This window comes from Delphinus delphis, chromosome 16 (assembly GCF_949987515.2).
Source record: "Delphinus delphis chromosome 16, mDelDel1.2, whole genome shotgun sequence".
NCBI classification, from domain to species: domain Eukaryota; kingdom Metazoa; phylum Chordata; class Mammalia; order Artiodactyla; family Delphinidae; genus Delphinus; species Delphinus delphis.
In genome coordinates, this window is record NC_082698.1 from 48473266 (window position 1) to 48493933 (window position 20668).

At 55.8% G+C, this 20668-nt stretch overlaps 1 protein-coding gene across 3 annotated transcripts in view; it reads right to left on the minus strand.

Annotated features, from left to right (window-relative positions):
* The window catches only part of LDB3 (LIM domain binding 3), a 55378-nt gene that overhangs the window by 16992 nt on the left and 17718 nt on the right, over positions 1–20668 (minus strand). For 2 of the 3 annotated variants that reach the window (XM_060033704.1, XM_060033703.1), the window contains 3 exons: positions 16428–16597; positions 15917–15953; positions 9131–9915 (listed from right to left, as the gene is read on the minus strand). In XM_060033704.1, coding sequence (XP_059889687.1) covers positions 9819–9915; positions 15917–15953; positions 16428–16597 — 304 coding nt within the window. In that variant the 3' untranslated portion in view covers positions 9131–9818. Of the gene's footprint in view, positions 1–194; positions 338–3452; positions 3636–9130; positions 9916–15916; positions 15954–16427; positions 16598–20668 lie in introns of those variants that run through there. The other variant, XM_060033701.1, reaches the window with a different exon arrangement.

Sequence of the window (20668 nt, forward strand, 5' to 3'; positions counted from 1 at the left end):
GGCACTGGCCACCTGTCTCCCCAGCACCAGAGGCAGCTTCCATAAGATTCTGGCCCACAATTGGAGGAAGGAAGGCTGAAACCTCATCAGCAGCGCCTCTATAACCACCATCCTTCAGGGGGACGTGGCTTTGGAGCTGACCCCTGGAGCCCACGCCCAGCCTAGACAGCCTCCCTTCCCACTCTGCCTCTCACCTGGCTGGTAGACAGAAGGCCGGATACTGGCAGTGGTGACAACCCGGGGCTTGGGTGCAGGGGCAGCTGGGGCCTCGCTGTATGTATGGGCGGCAGGTGCTGGAGAGGTGGCCACAGCGGGACTGTAGGCAGAGGCCTGGGGCCTGGAACCAAGGGGTTGAGAGTTAACAGCCAGAAGGACAGCCCCACCCGGGCCCTGGGGCCTGGAGACACAGCAGGCTGGCTCCCAGATCTTTAAGGAGCCTCTCAGGAGGAAACCTGACAAAGATATCCCTGGGGAGCTGCCAGAGGCTGAGAAGGAAAGACCATGGAGGTCTCAGGGGGAGGAAGCTGCTCCTTGGGTGCTGAGTCTTGGTGAGTCTGGTTAGAGCAGCAGAGACACCTTGAGAAATACAGCCCATTGCTGGTGCCACCGCCTTAGGAGAGAGAGAGTAGAGGCACCAGCCAGATAGGAGCAGTGAAAACCCTTCAACCCCTGGGTAGAGACTGTGGAATGGGGGCTGGGGCAGGGAAGGGGGCAGAGGAAGGAGAGAGGGGAGATGGAGATGTTCAGAGCTACCCTACTCCCTCCACCTCCTGACCTTTTGGGGCACCTCACAGCCTCAGACCACCTGGCCTCCTCCCCCTCCCCCTTTCTATTGTTGCTGGAGGGAGCAGCAAAGTCTCAGGTTTCTGGGCAAGAGTGCTCCGGAGAGGTCTCATGGGAGGCCAGGAGACCCCCCCCCCCACCCCGGCCCCCACACACACACTTAGAGGCTCCTCTTCCATACAGGATTCCTGTTGCCCTCCTCCCAGTGGAACATCTGCCGAGAAGCTTAAAGCAGCCTTTTCCCACTTGTGACCCAGGGACCATGGGACCAAAGAGATGGGAAAACAAAAAAGTTCCAGTTCATTGCCCTCAGGAAATGCTGCGCTTGGCCTCTCCTCTTAGAGAACTGAAGGCTCCTACAGCTAAGCAGTCTGTTTAACTTTGTCTGATCCAGTGTTTCCCAATTCCAATAGTCAGTGAACCCCCCCCCTTTTTTTTTTTCATTTACAACTAATGAAACCTTATAGAACATGTCCCTGGTCTCTCTCTGCATCTTTCACATCCTAAGGGGGATGACATGACCACCCCCAGGGCAAATGGGGCATTGATGGGAGTGCTGGAGAAGTGAGCCCCTTAAAATATACTGACCCCTGCCCACCCATGGCTTCCTGCCTGCCTTTGGGCAGAGTCACAGGATAAGGGAATACCTTCTTCTCTAGGGCTCTGGGAGTGGGTTGCCCTGAGCTAAGAACCCACCACCAGGCTCCTAAATAGATTCAGAAGGGTCTGTGGTGATGTCCCAGACAATTGGAGGTAGAATGAGTCTCAGAGAGCCAGTGTCCCAGACCTGGGGGCTTGCCACGCCAAGCTGCCGTGTTTCTGGCTGAATGAGGGTACTGTCTCCCCTCCCTGGGCTTGCCCTTCTCTGATATACCCCTGTTAAGACCAGTGGAGTAGGAGCCTCAGTGGAAGAGAAAGAGGCCGTGTCCAAGAGGTGCCCAGCTTCCACTGTGGCAGGAGAAGGCCAGACTCTCCCACCAGTGGAGGATGCTTTCCCAGCATCCCAGGAACTACAGGTCCTCTGCCAGAGACTGGTGTTGGGGCCGCAAGCAGAGACTTAAGATACCCAGCAAGAATTCTGAGGCCACGTTGGGCGTCCATTTGTCTCCCATTGGCTCCCTCTAGCTCCATCCCAGCCCTGTGCAAGGAGGGCCCAGAGCGTGGTCCCCTGGCCCCCTCTGCTCCAGCCTGATGCAGGGAGCCCTCCAGGTCTTTCTCCAGCCTCCGCCCAGGCCTCACATCTCTTTGCAAGGCAAAGTAGAGGAAGGGTTTGTCCTGTTGAGGGAGTCCCGAGGGCCCCCAGACACAGAGGCCTGGAGCGGGCGCTGGAGCTTGCCCTTGAACAGGGCTGAGGCCCCAGGGATGAGGCTAGACCATCCATGGGGCCGCAGCATCTAAAGCCCCCCCTTCAAACTGGGGAGGCATCTTCTCACTAGACAGCAGGGATATATCTTATCCTTCTCAAGGTTTCTTCTTTGTGCAGGGAGCAAGGCCTGAAGAGATTACCTGAAGAGATTCCGGTGTGCAGAAGGGAAGTGGCTTGCTACGTGTCCCCAGGAAGCTGGGATATGAGGAGCCCTGGAAGCCTGGGCCAGGCTCACCCTTGATGCTTGAGTTGGGATGGGGAAAGGCTGGGCTCAGCACCACCTGGGTCACTGTGGAGCCCCGGGGGAAGGGGTGCAGCACACAGGCCACTTTGCCGACCCTTCATGGGCCTCAGGCTGCACCAGGGAACTATGCACCCTGACCTAGAGCCATGTCTTTCCAGCAAAACCCTGGGAGGGGAGTGTGGCGACTGGGAAAGCTGGCTCTGACCCCAAACACCAACTTGGCAGCTCCACATAGCCCAGAAAGAGCTGGGCCTGCCTGGACTGTTACACTGCCTGGCGGCTCCAGAATGACCTGTCCAGCCCACCCCCTCTGCCTCCCCACACCCTTCAACACACCCTTCAACACACCCCTCCCCCGACTTGCCTGAGTACCCATGAGGGCAAGCAGGGATGCAGTAACCTGTAATACTTGAGAGCATATTATGTGCTAGGTGTTTTATGTACACTTTTTCTATCCTGACCTTATAAAATAGGCTTTGCATTAGTGCCTTAGCAGATGAGGAAACGGAGGTTCAGAGGAGTTACATCACTTTCTGAAGGTTAGAGACAGTAAGTGGTAGAGCAGAGATGTAAATCCCACTCCATCAGGTGCCTCTGGAGTTAGCATGCTTCTCCATCAAAAGAAGGCAAGGTAGTTGCTAAATATCTGCCCAAATCTGACCCACCTTCAGTGGGTTACCGCAGCCTCCTCCACGGAGGCCTCCTTGATTTCCTTTCTTTCTCTGTAATCCCAGCTCCAGGAACACGGACTTTCCCCACAGTCTCCCTTCGTTATTTAACTTTGTATGTGTGTGTGTGACTTTCACCTTTCTCCCTAGAGCATGTGCCCCTGGGGCAGGGTGACACGTCCCAGTGAGCTTCCCTGAATGCACCTCCAGTTTCCCCTTCTCTCTCAGCACCAAGCAGTGCAGAGCCTTGGCGTCCCCAGGGCCCTGGGGTCCTAACCACTTTGGATGGACCTTTCTGAGGGCCCAACACAGCTGCCAACAGATGGACCCGGGGGAGGCCTTTCCTGCCTCCCTTCCCCGCAGTCAGGGCTGGCACCTGTGGGCCAGTTACCTTGGACTGTCCTCAGGACTTGAGGCAGGGGCTGCGGCAGAGGCGGTGGCAGCGTGGGCAGCGGCTGTGGCCAGGGGTGGCGAGGCTGCGCTGGGAGAGGCAGCAGCAGGCGGCTGGGCAGAAGCGGGCAGCAGCGGGGTGGTGGCCTGGCTGGTGCACACTGGAGCATGCTCAATGGGGGTGCTGATGAGGCGGACCGAGAAAGACAACAGGTCAAGGACGCCCCTCTGCTGGGGGGCGGTGGCTGCAGAAGAGGCAGGCTGGGCGGAAGGTACCAGCCTTACTGCCAACAGAGCAGGATCTTCCAGAAATCCTGTCCCCAGGCTCAGGGAAAGAATACCCCCACCCAGGACCCCAAGACGGAAGGGCTCAGACCACAGGGAGATCACAGTAACGTCAAAAATATTTTCAAGCCTAGTGAGATTCCCCTGCCTCCCATTTTTGTGTACTTCCTAATTTGTCTTTCTCAACGTGTACTATAAGAACAGTGCGGTCAAAAAGTAGTCTAAATTATCAACCAAGGTTTCTCGCCCATCCTGTTTTCCTTTCTTTCACCCTTCCTCATTTAGTCAGAGGCACGCTTTGCCTTTGAGAAGGGATGATATAATGAAAAAAGCAGAGGTAAGGTATTTTGTTGTCAAGGGCTTAAGCTCTGAAGTTGTGATAGCCTGGGCTTTAGGGTGCGAAGCACTCAGGGCACTGATGATACATTTGGAAGATGGGTGAAAGCTACCATGCCGGACAGATCAAGGTCATCTGGACCAGAAAGGGGGCAACGTGGCGTGAGGGATTGGAGAATAGAGGCAGCTGTGCCCGTTTTCTGGGCAAACCCTGGGGAAGTGGCAGGACCCCAGGGTCCCCTATGCCTAGGCCCATGGTGAAGGGGCAGGCAGGCCTGAGGCAGCCCAAAGACCTGTAGGCCATCCTGTGGCCTGGGGGTTGTAGACAGTTTCCCACACACCTGAGAGTGACACTGACGTGGCCCTGAGCGCCTGCACATCTGAAAGTCCCTGTACTTGGGAACGTGAGAGGTGACTGCTCTGCCAGTGTGGACCAGTGTGACCAGACGGATGGAGGGAGATACCCCCGCAGATGCCAGCACAGGCAGACCATGATCAAGGACCAGGTGCCCAGACTCCCCACCCCACCCTCCTTGGCATCCTGCAAGCCCCTCTTTCCCAAAACCACCCCAGACAAGAGGAACATCAGAGCCTGGGTCGATGAGATTAGATTTCGGCCACCTGTGAAATGAGGGCGGGAATAAAAATCAAATTATAGGAAAGCAAAGAAATGTACATGGGTTGTTGGACTAAGATATGTCTGTACTTGTTACAATGGCGACAGGATACTGCAACGCCTATAGGTGGAAATGATTTTCCTTATGCTATGAAATTCAATTATTGACCTCCTACTATGTGCCAGGCCTATGTCTTTAATCCTCACAAAAACCCTCTGGTGTGGGTATTATCAATTCTTTTTAATAAGTGAAGGAATGGAGACTGAGAGAATTGAATTGCTCGAGCTCCTAGAACTTTCCGGCAGTGACAGCAGGCTCTGACTGAGGCATGTGGATTTGAAGCCTTACCTAGTACCTCAAGAGGTCCCTCATACAGGAACAAAGAACCTTCTTCATGCAATCAGTCAAGTAGAATCTTTCCCCAACAAAAGGCTCTATTCTTATTTGAAATAATTAGAATAATCCTCTTCCCTCTCTGAGTGCTTACCATATGCCAGGCCTTGCCCTAAACAGCTGTATAAGCGGCACCCCACTACTCCATTTGATCCTTTCAACCTCACTGGGCGATTGGTATCAAGATCCTCATTTTACAGATGAGGAACCTGAGGTCCAGAAAGATTGAATCTCTGCTAAAACATCACATTGCTACCAACTGGCAGCGATAGGCGTGATCACTAACCACTATACCACTTCTCAGACTTTAATATGCAGGCAAATTGCCTGGGAGTCTTGTTAAAAGGCAGCTTCTGGCCCAGTAGGTATGGGGTGGGGCTGAGAGTCTACATTTCTGACAAGCTTTCAGGTGATGCTGATGCTGCTGGTCTGTGGACCACACTTTGAGGACCAAGGTACTACAAAGGTCTGTCCCAGGTAGGGATGCCAGGGGGCCATGAGCTATTGACCAAAGCATCACGACGTGCTCTCCTCCATCCAGTGAAGTGTATGGTAGAGAAAGGCATGAAATAGCACGAGAGGGTCAGGGAAGAAGAGGACTGGAGAAGAGGCAAGGCTGAGCCGACTGCCTCAGGGGAGGGCGCACCATTCTTCTCTGTGACTGCATAGGAAGCATCCAGGGTGGACAAGGGCGGTGGCCATGCCCTGTGCAGCTCTTTCCCAGCTTAGTGGTTCAGAGAGGAAGCCTTGGACAGCCCAGCTCTTAGGCCTGTGGTGGTACCCAGCCCTGGCCCTCCCATGAGTCACTTCCTCACCCTTCATGAAAGAACCTGGCTTCTGGAAGCCATGCCTGTGAAGCGGCCGCCTCAGAGAAACAGTTGCAGGTGCTGACACCATACTGCTGAACTGACTGCTCAAAGCCCCATGGCATGGACATGTATGGCCTGGGAAGGCTCCGCCTGACAGAGGACACCCCTCTCCTTTATCTGTTTCTCCCTGACACGGCCACGTGCTTCCAGTGGGCTTCTGGGAATCGAGGACAGCAGTGATGAAAATACCCAGGCTGGGGAAAGCATTCTGCAGGGCAAATAGGAAACTGGCTTTGCCTGTCCCCTGTGCTCCAATTCCCTGTCAGACCAGCTTACCTGCGGCTCTCCCCAGGCATAGCTCCATGTGAACCCTGGATTCTGTGGGGTGAAGTTGGGGCTGGATGTGACCCTACCATAGGGCAGGACCAAGGACATGCACGTGAGCCTGCTGCTTGGGGTTCTGGCTGAGGGGCATCCTATCTAGGACCACTGTCTGCAGACACCAAGCAACCAGGGCCTCGAGGAGATAGGAGTGGCACTGAAGAGCATCCTGAAGGATCTTGGGTTCTTTTCCAGGTCAGTTCCTGCCTGAAGTTCCTTGAGCCCCCAGAAACTCCAAGGAGGGGGGGGTGTCTCAGAAAGCAAGCACTGCAGAGAACTTACTAGACCCTGGCTTCAGTCCTAAAGACAGTACCCGTCAGATCACCCCAGCCTGGTCTAGGACTCTATAGCTGCCTCCTGCCTTGGTCATAATTCACCTTAAACATCTAAGCAAAAACCAACCCAACCCAACTATATTGACTGCTGGTGGCTGCATGGGGAGGGTGTGGCCAAAGGAGAAACACAGCCTGGCTCCAGTCCCCTTTTCAGCCCACCCCTCTACCCCGCTGGCATCAGGGTGCAGTGTGCTAACCCTGCACCCTGCTCTGTTGTGGTAGCCTTTGGTTATGCTCTTACTGATGACAATGGTACTAGGTATGGAAAGGATAGGGATGGTGTTGATGGTGGTGGTGCTGGGCCTGGGGGTTTGTAGTCATTGGGCTCAGGCTGGAAATGTTGACGATGGTGGAGGTGCTGTGACTGATGGTTCTGGGCGCGGTTTGCCATTACTGGGGTGATGCTGGAGAATGGAATATGAACATCTCTGTTGATTGGATGATGATAGAATGCCAGTCAAGTGGTTGGTCTTGAAATTGTTCATGCTGCCACCTGCCTACCTAGCATTCCACCTTGCAGCCTGATAACTACTGCTCAGGGCAGCCCTGACCATGTCACTCTGCAGCTGGGCTGTTGCCCTGCATGACTCCAGGGGCCACACTGACACTGTAGTCTAGGTGATGACACCCCTCAAGAACTGTGCAGTCTGCAACGATCCTCACAGGCTGTAGTGTGACTGGTGCCCTGCAGCTTTCACTCGTTCCACGTTGTGTTGGAATACAGTCAAAACCCAGAGCCTGGCATTTCAGCTCCAGACCGCTACTAACCATAACATCCTCTGCACACCCTCCATTCCAGCCAAAATGATTAAGTCAGGGTTCTGGGACACTGACCCAGCACCTCTGCTCTGTCTGCTTAGAGTACCTGTGCAGCCTTCCATAACTGCACATGCCCCACTCCTAACTGTTCCCGAAGATCAAACACACAGACCCCTTCTTCCAGGAAGCTTTCTCTGATCCTCCAGTCGGAGGAGCGCCCCCTGTCTCTGGACCTCACATGATCAGCCTTGCATTACGGTCAGCCACAATCACATCAGCTCTTTCTGATTCCTTCTGTACCTACAGCAGCTAGGCACAGTGCCTTGACTAATGCCCAAGGACACAGAATGCTGAATGAGGACATCTCTCCCATTTACTCCAGAGGGCTTTACACAGAGCCCTGGCCTGGGGCCACCCAAGGTGCTGCATGCAGTGGCCTGGGGTCACTGGGGAGGCACCAGGCAGGCTGGAAAGCAAACCATCAGGTGGATCCAGGAGGGCTCCGACAGGCCGGGGGGATGGGGACGGGGGATGGGGAGGCCACCAGCTCCGATGGATTGGCTCAGGTCCTCTGCCAGCCTTAGGACACCCACTACCTGGGGCTTCTCTCTGTCTGGCAGCCCCCAACCCCCAACCTACCCTTGGCCTCGGAAGTCCTCAGTAAAGGGTCAGCTAAGTATGAGTGTGCTCCAGGATGCCTAGATGCAGGCGGAAGCACCACCACCCTCCCCCCACCTCCCCAGTTGATCCCCTAGCCAGCCTGCCTCGCCTGGTCTTCGCCTTGGCCCTGGAGTCAGACTGCTAGAGGCAGGAAGAGACGGGAGGTCAAGGTGGAACAGGTTGGTGGGGGGCTTTGGGGAGCATCTCAAGGTGGTAGGCAGGACAGAACAGTCTCCCTGGCCAGCTCTTCTAGACCGGATTGCCAAGGTCCCCAGGGTGAGAAAGAGAGCCTGTGCCCAGGCAGCGGGGGTGGGCACGAGGCTGTGGCCCAGTCTAGCCCCGGGGGTGGTGAGGGAGCCCTGAGGGATGGGCCTCAGCACCTATCATTATTTGCCAAGTGCCCACGATCTCATGTTCTCAGCTTGTGGTTCCCCCAGTCAGGGGTGAGGCTGATGGGCAGACGGGTGGGTGGGGAGGACATAAGCCTGCCAGCCCGGCCCTTCCCAAACGCTCAGGACCAGAACAAGGCCATAGGTGTGTGGAGGCCAGGAGCAAGGGCCTTCCCCTCCTTCCTGCCACCTGAGCAAGTCTCCACCAGGCATACCTCCCAGCTCCTCTCCCCTGAGTGGGGGCCCAGCCCACGGGGAGCCCCAGCATTTCCCCTGTGAGCCGCTCCTTAGTTCAGGTGTGTCTCCCTCCTGGACCAGGGCTGAGCGTGAGCAGTGCCTTCCTGGGCCAGGGGCTGTGGCACGCTTTCTGATGGGAGGGAGGGATGGCTCGGCCTGCTGGCTGTGGCTGGGTATGGGAGGAGAGGCGCGGGCACTCAGATCCCGCTCCTCTGTCCACGCACACGCTACCCCGAAGGAGGCTAAGGCTGCCCACCAGCCCGCAGCACAGATTCTCACCTGCCGTCCTCTCTGTCTGCGCCCTGCAGCCCTGGGCAGGGCCCTAGGGGCAGGAAAACAGTGGTGGGCAGAGCTCACCAGGTCCCAGCCCCGGCGGGCACTGCCCCTGCACCTCTTCTGTAGGTACCTATCCTCTCCCCGTCTCAGACCTGCCCCCTTTGGTGACATGCACACAGGCACAGCAGGACTGGGGCTGGTTTGGTTCATTTCAAATCCTCTTTATTTCAGAATGAGCATGCTTATATGTACAGGAGAGAGAACTAGGGATCAGCACACACAGCACAGAGAGGAGAACACTTGCTCCAATCTCACCATGACCAGGAAGGGCCTCTACCTCATCCACCCTGGGGCCTCCTCTTCCTCTATAGGGAGCCCTGCCCTGGGCTGCCTGGGCTCCAGAGGGCACAAAGGAGTGAGGGGGGCCGGGGAATTGGCCTCTTCTCAGGACCCTGATCTATGGGCAGCTTGTTCCAGGATGGCACTAGGCCAGGCTGCCCCTCCCAGGAGCTGAGGTTGGTGGGAAATGGACCAGTGACACACTCTGTTTCCCTTGGTTCTGGGGTGTTCTGCCAGCAAACCCCATCACGTTCTCTCTGATCTACAGGAAGGTCCTGTACAGGGGAGCAGAGGCTTGGGCTATCTGGGGGGTGGTGAGGGTTGCACTGAAGGGTGGGAGTAGAGTGGGTGCAGTGCTGCGTGGGGCTGGGCCTCGGCCATCAGCTCTAGGGCGGGCAGAGAGCACAACTGCTGCAGGTGACTAGCGAAGGTGCCCCCCAGCACAGCTATACATTCTCAAGCATCGCCGTGGGGCTCACATGCCAGATCTGTGTGGGGGGAAGGAGGGAGGGGGTCCGGCCTGAGAGGGGTGAGGGGCTCCAGACAGCCTTTTAGCTTTTAACATTAAGGATTTGGGCTGAAAGGCCATGGTGCCAGTTGCGCAATTTGGCAAAACGTGGGCTGTTACGTTCCGTTTCAAACCTTTCCCTGTGGCACAAAGAGAGAAACAGAGAGACAGAGACAGAGAGAGAGAAAGGAAGAAAGAAAGGGGTTAGGGGGTGTGTCCGCCATCACCCTGTCTGAGAGCCGGGGCAGAGGGCATGGGAGGGAGGAAGGGATTCAGCTTGGAGAGGCTTTGCCACCCGGGGGGTACTTTCCAGGGGGTCAGGCAGAGTCGCAAGGACCAGGACGGAGGGACAGATGTTCCCGACTTGAGTGAGCCGTGCAGAAGGGGCCTGGCTGAAGAGTCTGAGGCTGGGCAAATGGGGGGATCTCTGGGTTCTCCCTGGCCCATGTGGTTAGAGCTGGGCAGGGCTGCTTTGGCTGTGGGCTCTCGGGACTGAACCCCATAGGCAGGTGAGCCTTGCATGGTCTCTGTCCCCTAGCTGGGCATCAAGAAGGAAGAACGCCTGTCCCCGTGATGAGGCTTGGTGAGCAGACCTGCCATCTCCCTGTGCTGCCCCAGTCTCTCCCAACTCTTTTCTGTCCCCAGAGAGAAGCCTTCAAACACCACTGACTGCCCCGCCCACCTAGGGCTGAGCATAGCCAGACACACACGTGCGAACGCATACTCACAAGGCCGCTGGCACACATACTGAGGGCCAGGACTTCCCACCAGCAGGGCCTCTGGGACTCAGCCCACAGCCTGCTCAGCTGAGGGCATAGGACAAAGCAGGTAAGGAACGGCCAGAAATGGAGAAATGGAGGAGACAGTGTGCCTGGGAAAGGCCTGGGCCGCAGATGCCAGAACCCTAGATCCTCCAGGCCAGAGGGGCCTCTAACATCCCCCAGAACAGAGGTGCAAACTGGTGGCCCAGGGGCCACATCTAGCCACAAACGCAGTGTGTTTAACCTGGACAGTTTTGAAAACTCATTTTAAAAATTAATTGCTATATCCAGATGATGGAATACTACTTGGCAATAAAAAGACATGAATGAACCATTGGTACACTCCAAAACTTGGATGAACCCCCAGAGAATTAGGCGGACTGAAAAAGCCCATCCCATAAAGTCTCAGGCTGTACGATTCCATTTGCATAACATCCTTGAAATGACAAAATTATAGAAACAGAGAACGGATAACGGGTTAGTGGCTGCTGTGGGTTAAGGACAGGGCGTGCACAGTAGGGAGGTGGGTGTGGCCCAGGGCAACATGGGGGGATCCCGAGGTGATGGAAGTATTCTGCATTCGACTGTATCAGTGTCAACACCCTGGTAGGGATATATCGTACTATCGTTTTGCCAAGATGCTACCAGTGGGGGTAAAGGCTACACAGGATCTCTCTGTATTATTTCTTATAACTACATGCCAATCTGCAGTTGTCTCAAGATGAATAGTTTAACCAATGAATCGCCAGCATGTAAAGATCAGGAAGATCGGCTTTAGGTCTTTAAAAGTCAGAGGATGGGGCAATGCTGGTCTTACGTTTCCGTATGGTAACAGTCCTGTGTCCCCACGTGTACACCTGGCCACCTTCCCACATCTCTATTACCTGACAGACTCTCCCCTATACCTTAAGTCCTGCATATGGGTCTCTGTGTAAGAGCCTGTTTGACAAGAGGGGCCCCCTGCTAACATATTTGAAAACCACTGGTCCAAACTTGCCTAATACCAAGAAGCAGCCAAGGCCCAAACACATCACATGGATAGCCGAAAGCCACACGGAAACTCAGAGGCAGAACCACGATCTAAGTGCCAGGCATCCCCTGCTACTGCCTCTCCTAGGTTGGGGAGAAGGGGCAATGACAGCAGAAGCCCAGGCCCTGCGGCGGAGCCCACATACCCCTGCAGACAGCACCACAGGCGGCAACAATGGACCAGCCCATAGAGACCACCCAGGACACAGACGCGGCCAGTTTGCCCAGCCAGGCCCAAGACTTTTTCATCAATGCTCAGTGACAGGGTCAGGAACAGTCCTGGAGAATCGGCGAGAGTAGTGAGTCTGCTCTGCTTGGAGCGGTTGGGAAATTCACAGCTAGCCAAAGAGAGAAGCAAGAAGAGGGAGGACGAGAAGAGACGGGAAGAGATTGGAGAGCGGGTGAAAGAGAAAGGGAGGGAGGTCCCAGGACAAAAAGGAGGGCTGCTCAGGTGACACCCGGGGGTGTCCTGGTCTCTCCAGTTGTGAATTTTGAACTTGCTAGGCTGGCAGAACACCAAAGACTGAAAATCCACGAAACTCTCGCTACCAGCCCTGAGCTGCGCCAGCACCAGGAGAGTCTGCCCGTGAGCCGGGACAGAGCTGAGCGTGCACGGCGAAGAAGGAGGACACCGACATGCCCAGGGAGGCTGCAGGGGGAGGAGGGGGAAACCAGTGAGTCCTGGTGCTCTGTTAGAAGTGGGGGTGGGGTGGAGAGGAAACAGAACCTTGGACGGTGGCACGTCGGAGAAGGGACTTCAGAGGGTGTTTACATTGTTTGCGGATGCACTGTTGTACAACGCAACCCTCACCTTCAACTCCTCTGGGAACTGGTCACTAAAATCAACATTTTCCTTAATGCTTGGGGACCAGGAAGAGATGCGGAGTTCTTTACTGAGGGGAGCATTTATGTAGACACAGAGACTGAACGTGTAGACAGCGGCACCACAAGGTGGGGGCCAGGAGATGCCTGAGTTACACACGGGGGCCCTCCAGGATGGTGACGCCCAAGCAGTGGGATCCAGATGCCTTGCAGATTCAAGCCCTGCCTAGGATGAAGCTAGGCTTGCCTGCATTCCCACCCCTGTCAGGGCTGCCCAACGTGGACCCAACCTTCTGACCCATCTGGGCCCTGGAATGCCTTCCGGAAGTCAGACAGAAGCCGTGGTGACCTCTCTGAGATTGGAGGCTCAGCTTTGGATGGGGCTCTGCTACTTCAGATGAAGGCTGGGAGCCAGCTTGTACCCATGTTGAACCTGGCAGTAGGCTGGTGTTTAAGCCCACCTGGACAGTTTGCTGAGGTGCTCGGTCTTTCCTGGGAGGTGAGCCAAGTCTGCAGCTGATGCCTGGACTGTTCAGGGCCTCCCCTGCCTCCCTTGTAAAGATAGAGTCCCTGGAGATTAGGCCAGCAGGTGGGCACTAGAGCCTCGGAGGGAAGCTACTTGCTACCAGATACAGAGACAGCGTCACAGTGCCGGGAGCCAGGGCCAGAGACGAGAGGAGGGGAGGTCAGGGCAGGGCTCTGAGCTGCTCTGGGACTCTGCGGGGGCAGGCCTCGGAGGTGGAGCAGTGACAGATGAGGGGCAAGTTTGCAGGGTCCTCTAACTTGCAGATTACTACTGCCCTTGAGGCCACCAGTGCCCTTCCTGGTACAGAACACCTGGCATCCCTGCCAGCTTTTCCAGGACACAGCAACAGGGAGGAAAAAGCACCCCAGCAGATGTATAAGCCTGTATAGGCTGCCACAGTGCCCAGGTTGCTGGGCACTGGGTTTGGCAAACTCAGGCTGTGCCGGAGTGAGCTACCTGGAAGCGGGGTGCAGTGAAGCTTCTCTGGGGAGGTGCAGCCTTCGTGAGAGACCCTCAGATTCCCCACTGCGAGTCAGGCTAAACTGGGAGGGGGATAGGCAGAGGCCGTGTCTGTCCTCAGCCAACAAGATGGATCTGGGGGTGCAGATTCCAACTTGGAGGGGGAACAGATATCAGTGGGGCTCAAATCCCCAGGGAGCAAGATCCCTAACTAGCCTGGACCCAGGGCGGGGGTAAGTGTGTTCCCTTCTGCTCAGATGGCCACTCGGATGAGTCTGTGACCCCACCCGTGACCAGTGGTCAGTTACTACTTCGGGCATTAATCACAAACAGAACTGAACCACTGGACCCACTGGACCCCCCACCTCTCACTTCTGGGCCACAGGCTGCTTGGGATTCAGGGAAATAAAAACACCTACCTTCCTCCTGTGGCCGTGGAAAGAATGGGCATTTTAGGGGAGGCCCTGAAGACAGCCTTCCAGAAATTAAAGTCAGAAAAAAGGAGGAGGGCAGCAGGCTTAGGCCCCTCCAGTCCTGGGCAGAAGGCTTGCTGGTTGCCTCAGAGCCTACACTGCAGGGCCAGAGACCCCAGAGGGAGGGGCTGACAGTGGCACAGGGCCTTGGGGGGGCAGGGGGTGGGGGCTGCTTTCTCAGGATGGGGGCCTGAACAGAGGGGGGGAGCAGGCTAGAGTTTCTTCTTGGCACCCCCTTTCCAGCTCTCCCTCCAGCAAAACCCTTCAGGGGCTGAGGGAGAGACTCCAAGACCTGCAGCAGAGTTCTCAAGAGCCCCTGCCTTCTGCTGGGATCTGAATGGAGCTAGTGGGCAGTTAGGCCCCAGGGGGAAAGGGCCTACAGGACCAGGCCGAACAAGCCCCAAGAGATGCTTCTGAAAGGAGGGAAGGGGAAGGCCAACGCCAAGGCCTGCAGACCACCCTTGATACTGCCTTTTGTGTTCTCACTCAATAACTTCACAGAGCCTGCAAATATTCCAGGGAAAATACGAAAGACAAAGGTTCCTTGTAAGTTACCTCCACCAGTACCCTTCCACCTTCTAAACAGTGTCCGGTTACTGAGATGCGACCTTAGATTGACGGGTGGGAGAAACATAAAGTAACCAGAAGGACTGAGAGGGGGTGACGGCGGCTGGAAAAAGAGTGCAGGTCCCTGCTGGTTTCCTGATGGAAGGGACCTGGAGATTTCTAAGCGGTTTGCTGTGGGGTATGTACTGTAAAGCCCTCCATCAAATCTTCAGTAAAGACTACATTGCCCACTGGAGCACCTCTGTGAGTGGCTCCGAAGAGGAGGTGAGACAAACACAGAAATGGCGCAGGAGCAGAGGAGCACAGGATGGGGAGAGCCGACAGCTTAGTCACGCCTCCAATAGCTCCGTACTACCATTTGCACTAAGTCAAACACCATCGCATTTCAGGCTTTTTACAGACACACTGCAGGCACCGACAGGTTAAGAACCACCACTGGAACCGCATGCCACTATTAGCAGGCCAGGGAGAACCACACTTCAGGACCGGATGCCCCAGCCAAAGAGTGGGAGCAACTTCAGCTGGCAGAAATAGGGGTTCGAAAAGAAACTCCACATCAACTCAAGCTGACCCCAGAGTCCCACTCTCCACACAGTCCTGTGGCCACTACACACTGGTTAGCAAGAACAGAAAGCTTGGCCCAGGGTGGAAAGGCACCTCTGGGCCCCAGCCCCTCACACGGAGGCCACCACAGGATGTGCTGGCCCAAGGCAGACTCTCCCAGGAAGGACATGCAGATGACACATTTGCTTCCAGAAGTGTAAGCACAATCACACCGGGCCTCATGCCTCCCCATGGAAGGCCCTAGCGGGTTCCAATGGGTTCCAGGGCAGTGTGCTCCCATCATGCACAGGGCCATGAGCACCTGACAGGCCAAAGGTGTCAGGCCAGTGGCTGGGGCCTCAGGCCTGCCACCATCGGGGAGACCATACTCAGAGACACCTAGCCCTGCACAAGCCACTCCTCATACCCAGGGCTTTGCTTCCTTGCAGCAGCTGTGGTGCTTTGAGCAATTTGTGGAACTGATACCTCAACATGGGTCTGGAGAGTTGAGTCCAAGGGTCAGTCACCCCCGCCCAGCACGGCCCTCTGCGTGCCTGCTTCCCAGTGCCTACCCTTCAGACTCACAGGGGACAGGCCCTGAGATGAGTGGGCAGGCCAGGCAGCCTGCCCGGTGCCTCACAGGGAGAGATGCCCTCATTCTCAACAGCCCAGCAAAGGCCAAAGCAGCCCTGCCCGCTGCCCAGGGACAGAGCCGGGAGAGCCCAGAGTCCTCGTTCGCGCAGCCCGGGCCCAGGGGATAGAGACTCAGCTCCAGGCACCCACCTCACTGACCCGGGATGCACGCCCCAAGCCAGCATCTGCCGGAGCCCTTCAGGGGTCGGGAATTTCCAAGTGCATTAACTTGAGACGTTCCTTCCATGAGTCGTTTGACCTAGGGGCTGCCCTGGGAGGGAGGGGATTAGAACGGGCAAGGCCACAGAGCCTGAGTCCAGGCACTTACCTTGACCTTCGCAAAGCTTCTTCATCAGGGTCTTGCACTGTGGGTAGAAGTTGCAGGTCAGGAGGAATCACAGGCAACATCAGAAAGAAAAGCTACTAGAGCTCGGTGGGCACGGAGTCCCCACCCATGATGGGACAGTTATTGCTCCCTACCTGTGACCTCTGGGCACAGGGCAGGGGGAGAAAGGGGGCACGAGAGGAAGAGGCGCAGGTGGGAGGGAGTAGCCAGAGGTGTGGCCTGCAAAGTCCTCTCATCCCAATCCGGAAAGCACCACAGCCAGTCCGCTGCCCACCGCTGGAGTCCAGGAGCCGAGCAGCAGGCTGATGTCACTGTGCCTGCCCCAGGGACCCAGCAGGGGCGCAGCAGGCTGCTAACTATCTACCGAGGCCAGCTCATCTTCAAGGGTGGGGGGCTCGACTCCCCGGCTTCCGTGGGACTGTGGAGTAGGGCCCACGACCCTCGCTGGCCCTTCATCGTCGCCCCTTCCTGCCACCCCACAGCCCTCCCTTACTATATTCTGTCCCCGTCATCTGGGCCAGGATGCGGAAGGAGCGAGACTGCAGGCTGGAGGAGCGGCGGGCCCAGTCGTCAGCCTCGTCTTCCGGCTTGTTCTGGTTCTTAATCACAGCCTGATACACGGGAGAGGTGCTGTCTACGGTGAGGTCTTTGACAGGAAGACTCCTGAAATGCAGAGAGAGGCCATGGGCAAGGGCAGGGCTGGAACCCTGCCCCCGACCTCTGCGCCTCCCCCTGGCACACCCCCCCATGCATGTGGGTAACCCCTACTTGTCTAGATCCACCACGCCCTTATTGCAGGTCAAGCCTGCACTAAGGGCTTGACCTGGGTCCTCAGTGTTCAGGGTGGTCACAGCGAGACAGTGAATTCCGCTCACGGAGGGTCAGGAGGCTCAGACCCTCCTGCCAGTACCCCTCACCCCCCAGGCTAACTCTAGACACAGGCCTGAAGACACCCGCCCCCAGGAGCTGTATCTCCTTTAAGGAAACAAGAGGCAGAAGAGGTCTTCTGGAAGTAATTTCAACCTCCCTGAGCAGGTGCTGAGTTTGGGGCTGGGTGAGGACAGGCCATTTGGGGGGCTCAGAGGCTTCCTCACGGTCAGTCCCTTGGCCTCCTCAAAGCTTGGGATCCAAACAGGGAGCCACCAATGTCATGACTGCCCTGGAGGAGGACTGTGGGCTCCCACTCTGCAAAGACAGGGCAGCTCGGTGAGGAGGCAGCTGGAGAAACAAGGCAATCAGGCCCCTACAGCCTGGCATCACCCACAGACAGCGCAGCTTCTCGCCCGAGGAACTGGGCGTAGAGCTGCAGGGAGGGGCACTCGTCCTCTGCCCCAGGGCAGCACAGCTTTTTGAGGGGGACCTGGTGACCTTCCCTTAGACTCCCAAGGTCTGGCACATGGTAGGTGCTCAAAACGTAGTTGAATGAACAAATCCTAGATCAGAATCAGAAGGGACCCCAGAGCCCCTTGAGTCCAGGGTCTCTCAGCCCAGATCAGACTTCAGGGCAAGATACATTAAAAGCTTATGGATGGCCACTCATCCCAACCAGGGAGGGCTGGGTAATCTAGGCTGCCCAGCCGGCCCTCTCAGCAGTCAGGGTGGGCTCAGGAGAAGCTCACAGCAATAACAGCATGTCTCCCCAGCCTGTGGACCGGTGGCCCAGCCATCTCCTCTTACACATGCCAAAACTGAGGTCCAGAGAGGCTAGCTGACTAGCTCCAGGTTACGTCATGTAGGGGCCCCACTGAGTTAGAACCCAGGCTTCCCAGCTCCCAGCTCAGTGTCCTTTCCAACAGACCCTCTGCAGTGACAGGGCTCAGGAAGGCCACTTATGCCCACTGGGGACTTGCACACCCCAGATGTTCCACATCTGGAGACATGGCCCAGCGCAGACACTCCCCCTGTCCAGCATCGCCCTGCCTGCTGCTATGACTGCCTCTACCTGCCCTTGCTCCCTCAAGGGCTGGCTAGCTGGAGAGGGGACCTCCCCAGTACCCCTGTCTTCTACCCTCTCTGCAAGGAGCTGGACAGAAGAATTGGCCGAGCCTCCCAGGATTGGTCCCCTAAGTCAGCTCAGGGTGGGCTATGAGAGCAGAGGTGGAGAAAGGTGATGGAAGGTGACTGACCAACGTTGGGTGGAGCTACCCCTACTTTTCTCAAGGCTCTGCCCTGGCCTGGAAAGCTACAGGTCTGTCAGCCTGTGGTTGGGATCAGATAGGGAAGACCAGGGAGTGGAGGAGAAGCTGGGATCTCGCTGGAGAGGTCATTTCTGGCATAGGGAGGAGTCTTAAGGGGTCCTGAAACAGATGGAAGGCACTGGTTGCCATTTCCCTGGAACGTGCCCTTGACGTGCTCCCTGCTCCTTCCACATCTCCAAGGGCTCAAGAAAGTGAACCCCAGGAGTGAGTCCCTTGGGCGTCACATTGTCGGCTTCCCTTCCCACAATGCTGTGCAAAGGCCAGGGACTTGTGGTGCTGCTGCAACAGACACTGGGGACCAGACGAAGGAACTGCTGTGCCTTTTGAGAATCTGGGGCTCAGGAAGAATATATACAGAGAGGGCATAGAACAGGCCCTCCAGTTCTGGGACCCTGGGTCCAAGGCCACTCTCTGGAGCCACTCCAGCATGAACTTCTTGCCAACAAAAACACTCCAAGGTCCCCGCAACATCAAGATCACCGGTGGGCATTTACTCCACTGTACACTGCCCCCAAGTCTGACTAATCTTTCGCCTCTTATGGGTGGTCCTGGCAGGCGCTGGGTCCTCCAGATCCATCTTCCATGAGGATTTGGGGGATGGCCTCCAACAGACCCCCTTAGCATCCTCTCCCTGAATAATGGCCCCATGTGGATTCTGACATTAAGATCTCCGCTGTCCCAGTGCAGACAAGAAAGGCTGGGGGGAGCCCCTGCAAAGCACAGCAAGGAGAACACGGGATACACCCCCAGCCAGTGTGGTGTCATTACTCTGATTTCTATGTCCATAGTGACATTATTTGGGGGAAAACCCCAAAAGACAAGCACTTGCCTGTAGAGGCCGCGGGGCATGTCATTTACCTGTGAGGTGGGTGTGAGGAGGAACGTGGACAGAACCACTGTCCTCAGGCACATCCCACCAAACCCACACACCATCCCGCAACCAGACAGACGGACGACGGAACAGATACTGTGGGGTCTACTTACGCCAGTGGTGACGCCCTGCCATGCAGAGGAAAACCCAGCAGTGAGTGCATGTCCATCATGGGAGGGCGGGGGGAGGCGCATACACAAGGGAGCAGGGTTAGGATCAGAAATGAGTTATGGGGGTGTGGGGTGGATAAAGGAGGAAGAGAGAGAGAGACAAAAAGAAAACTGTCAGTGAGGAAGGAATCATGGAAATTAACAGCAGAAATGGAACACCTCATGGCAGACAAGGGCAGCTTTTACCCACTGGCACCACGACAGCATCAACCCAGCAGGGCTGAGTTAGAAGGAAAAGGAAGAATGTTGCTTCCCAGGCACGCAAGGGAGGGGAAAAGGATGGGAGGGGAGGGGAAAGGAAGGAGAAGCCTAGATTAGATTAACAGTGCATCATGTTAAAAAAAATATATCATGGGCGACCTAGAGGTAAAACCAAATGATTTGTAGTCTTTTTCCCAAGGTGCAGAAAACATAAAGTTAGTGAACAGCAGTTCTTCCATTATCTTCCACTGTGCTTCCCTTTGGCCAATGCTACCACTTTTAAGAGCACACCAAGGACACACGTGGCAAACAAATGTTAACAGGAAATCCCCGTTAAACTCTTTGGCTTAATCGGGCAGCCCTGTCTTCCTGGGTACACATGAGCAACAGTTGTGTTTTTAAACTTGCATGGTCATATTTTCTGCTTGGAATGATGGGATTAAGTAAGTCAACCCTGCCCAGAGAATTCCGCAAAGAACTGCAGACCTGAGCCTGGAGGGTTTGACTCACGGCTGCAGGGCAAGCAACCATCCACCCCCTGGTGGCCCGAAGGAAGTACTGCGCGCCTGAGAGGGCCCGGCTCCTTTTAACCAGGAGCGCCAGTAAGTCCACACCACGTTCCATCCTTTGGCCTCTGGAACCTGCACTTTATAACCTGCACACTCGTCATGGCCACAAGGGTTGGGCTCTACAAAGGCCAAACGCTATAGGAGTTCTCCGGGACTTTTGAATGCCTCTATCCCTCTTACAACATCTGTTTTTCCTAGTTTCGGAAAAAAGGACAACCATCATTTTAAGATTTCTTGCCTTCAATTGCTGGAGATCCTGACTCAGGGATAAGATGTTACCACAGAGATAATCAGTTCTGAAAGTCAATACTAACAGTATTTCCAAGTAGAATACAGTAAGGGACTCTCTGCGTGTGTGTGTATGTGTGTGTGTGTGTGAAAGGAAGGAAGAGACACACAGAAACAGAAAAAGAGACAGAGAGATAGAGACAGAAAGAGAGACATACACAGTAAGAAAGAAATACAGAGAAGAAACAGACTAAGAGAAACAGAGACAGAAAGAAATTCTGAAAGAGGGAGAGAGATCCACATTAATGTTTGTACTATTACCCATTTCATCCACAAATGATTTTCAGCCAACTCTTTCCCTACTCAGCCCTCAAGTTCTTCAACCATTGCTACCAAGCAAAGTCAGGAACCAAGGACGTCCTAAGTCCCACCGCCCTGAGGCTGGGCTTCCCTGGGGCAAACAGGAGGAGGCGAGTGCTGGGTGCCCCCCGGCTCTG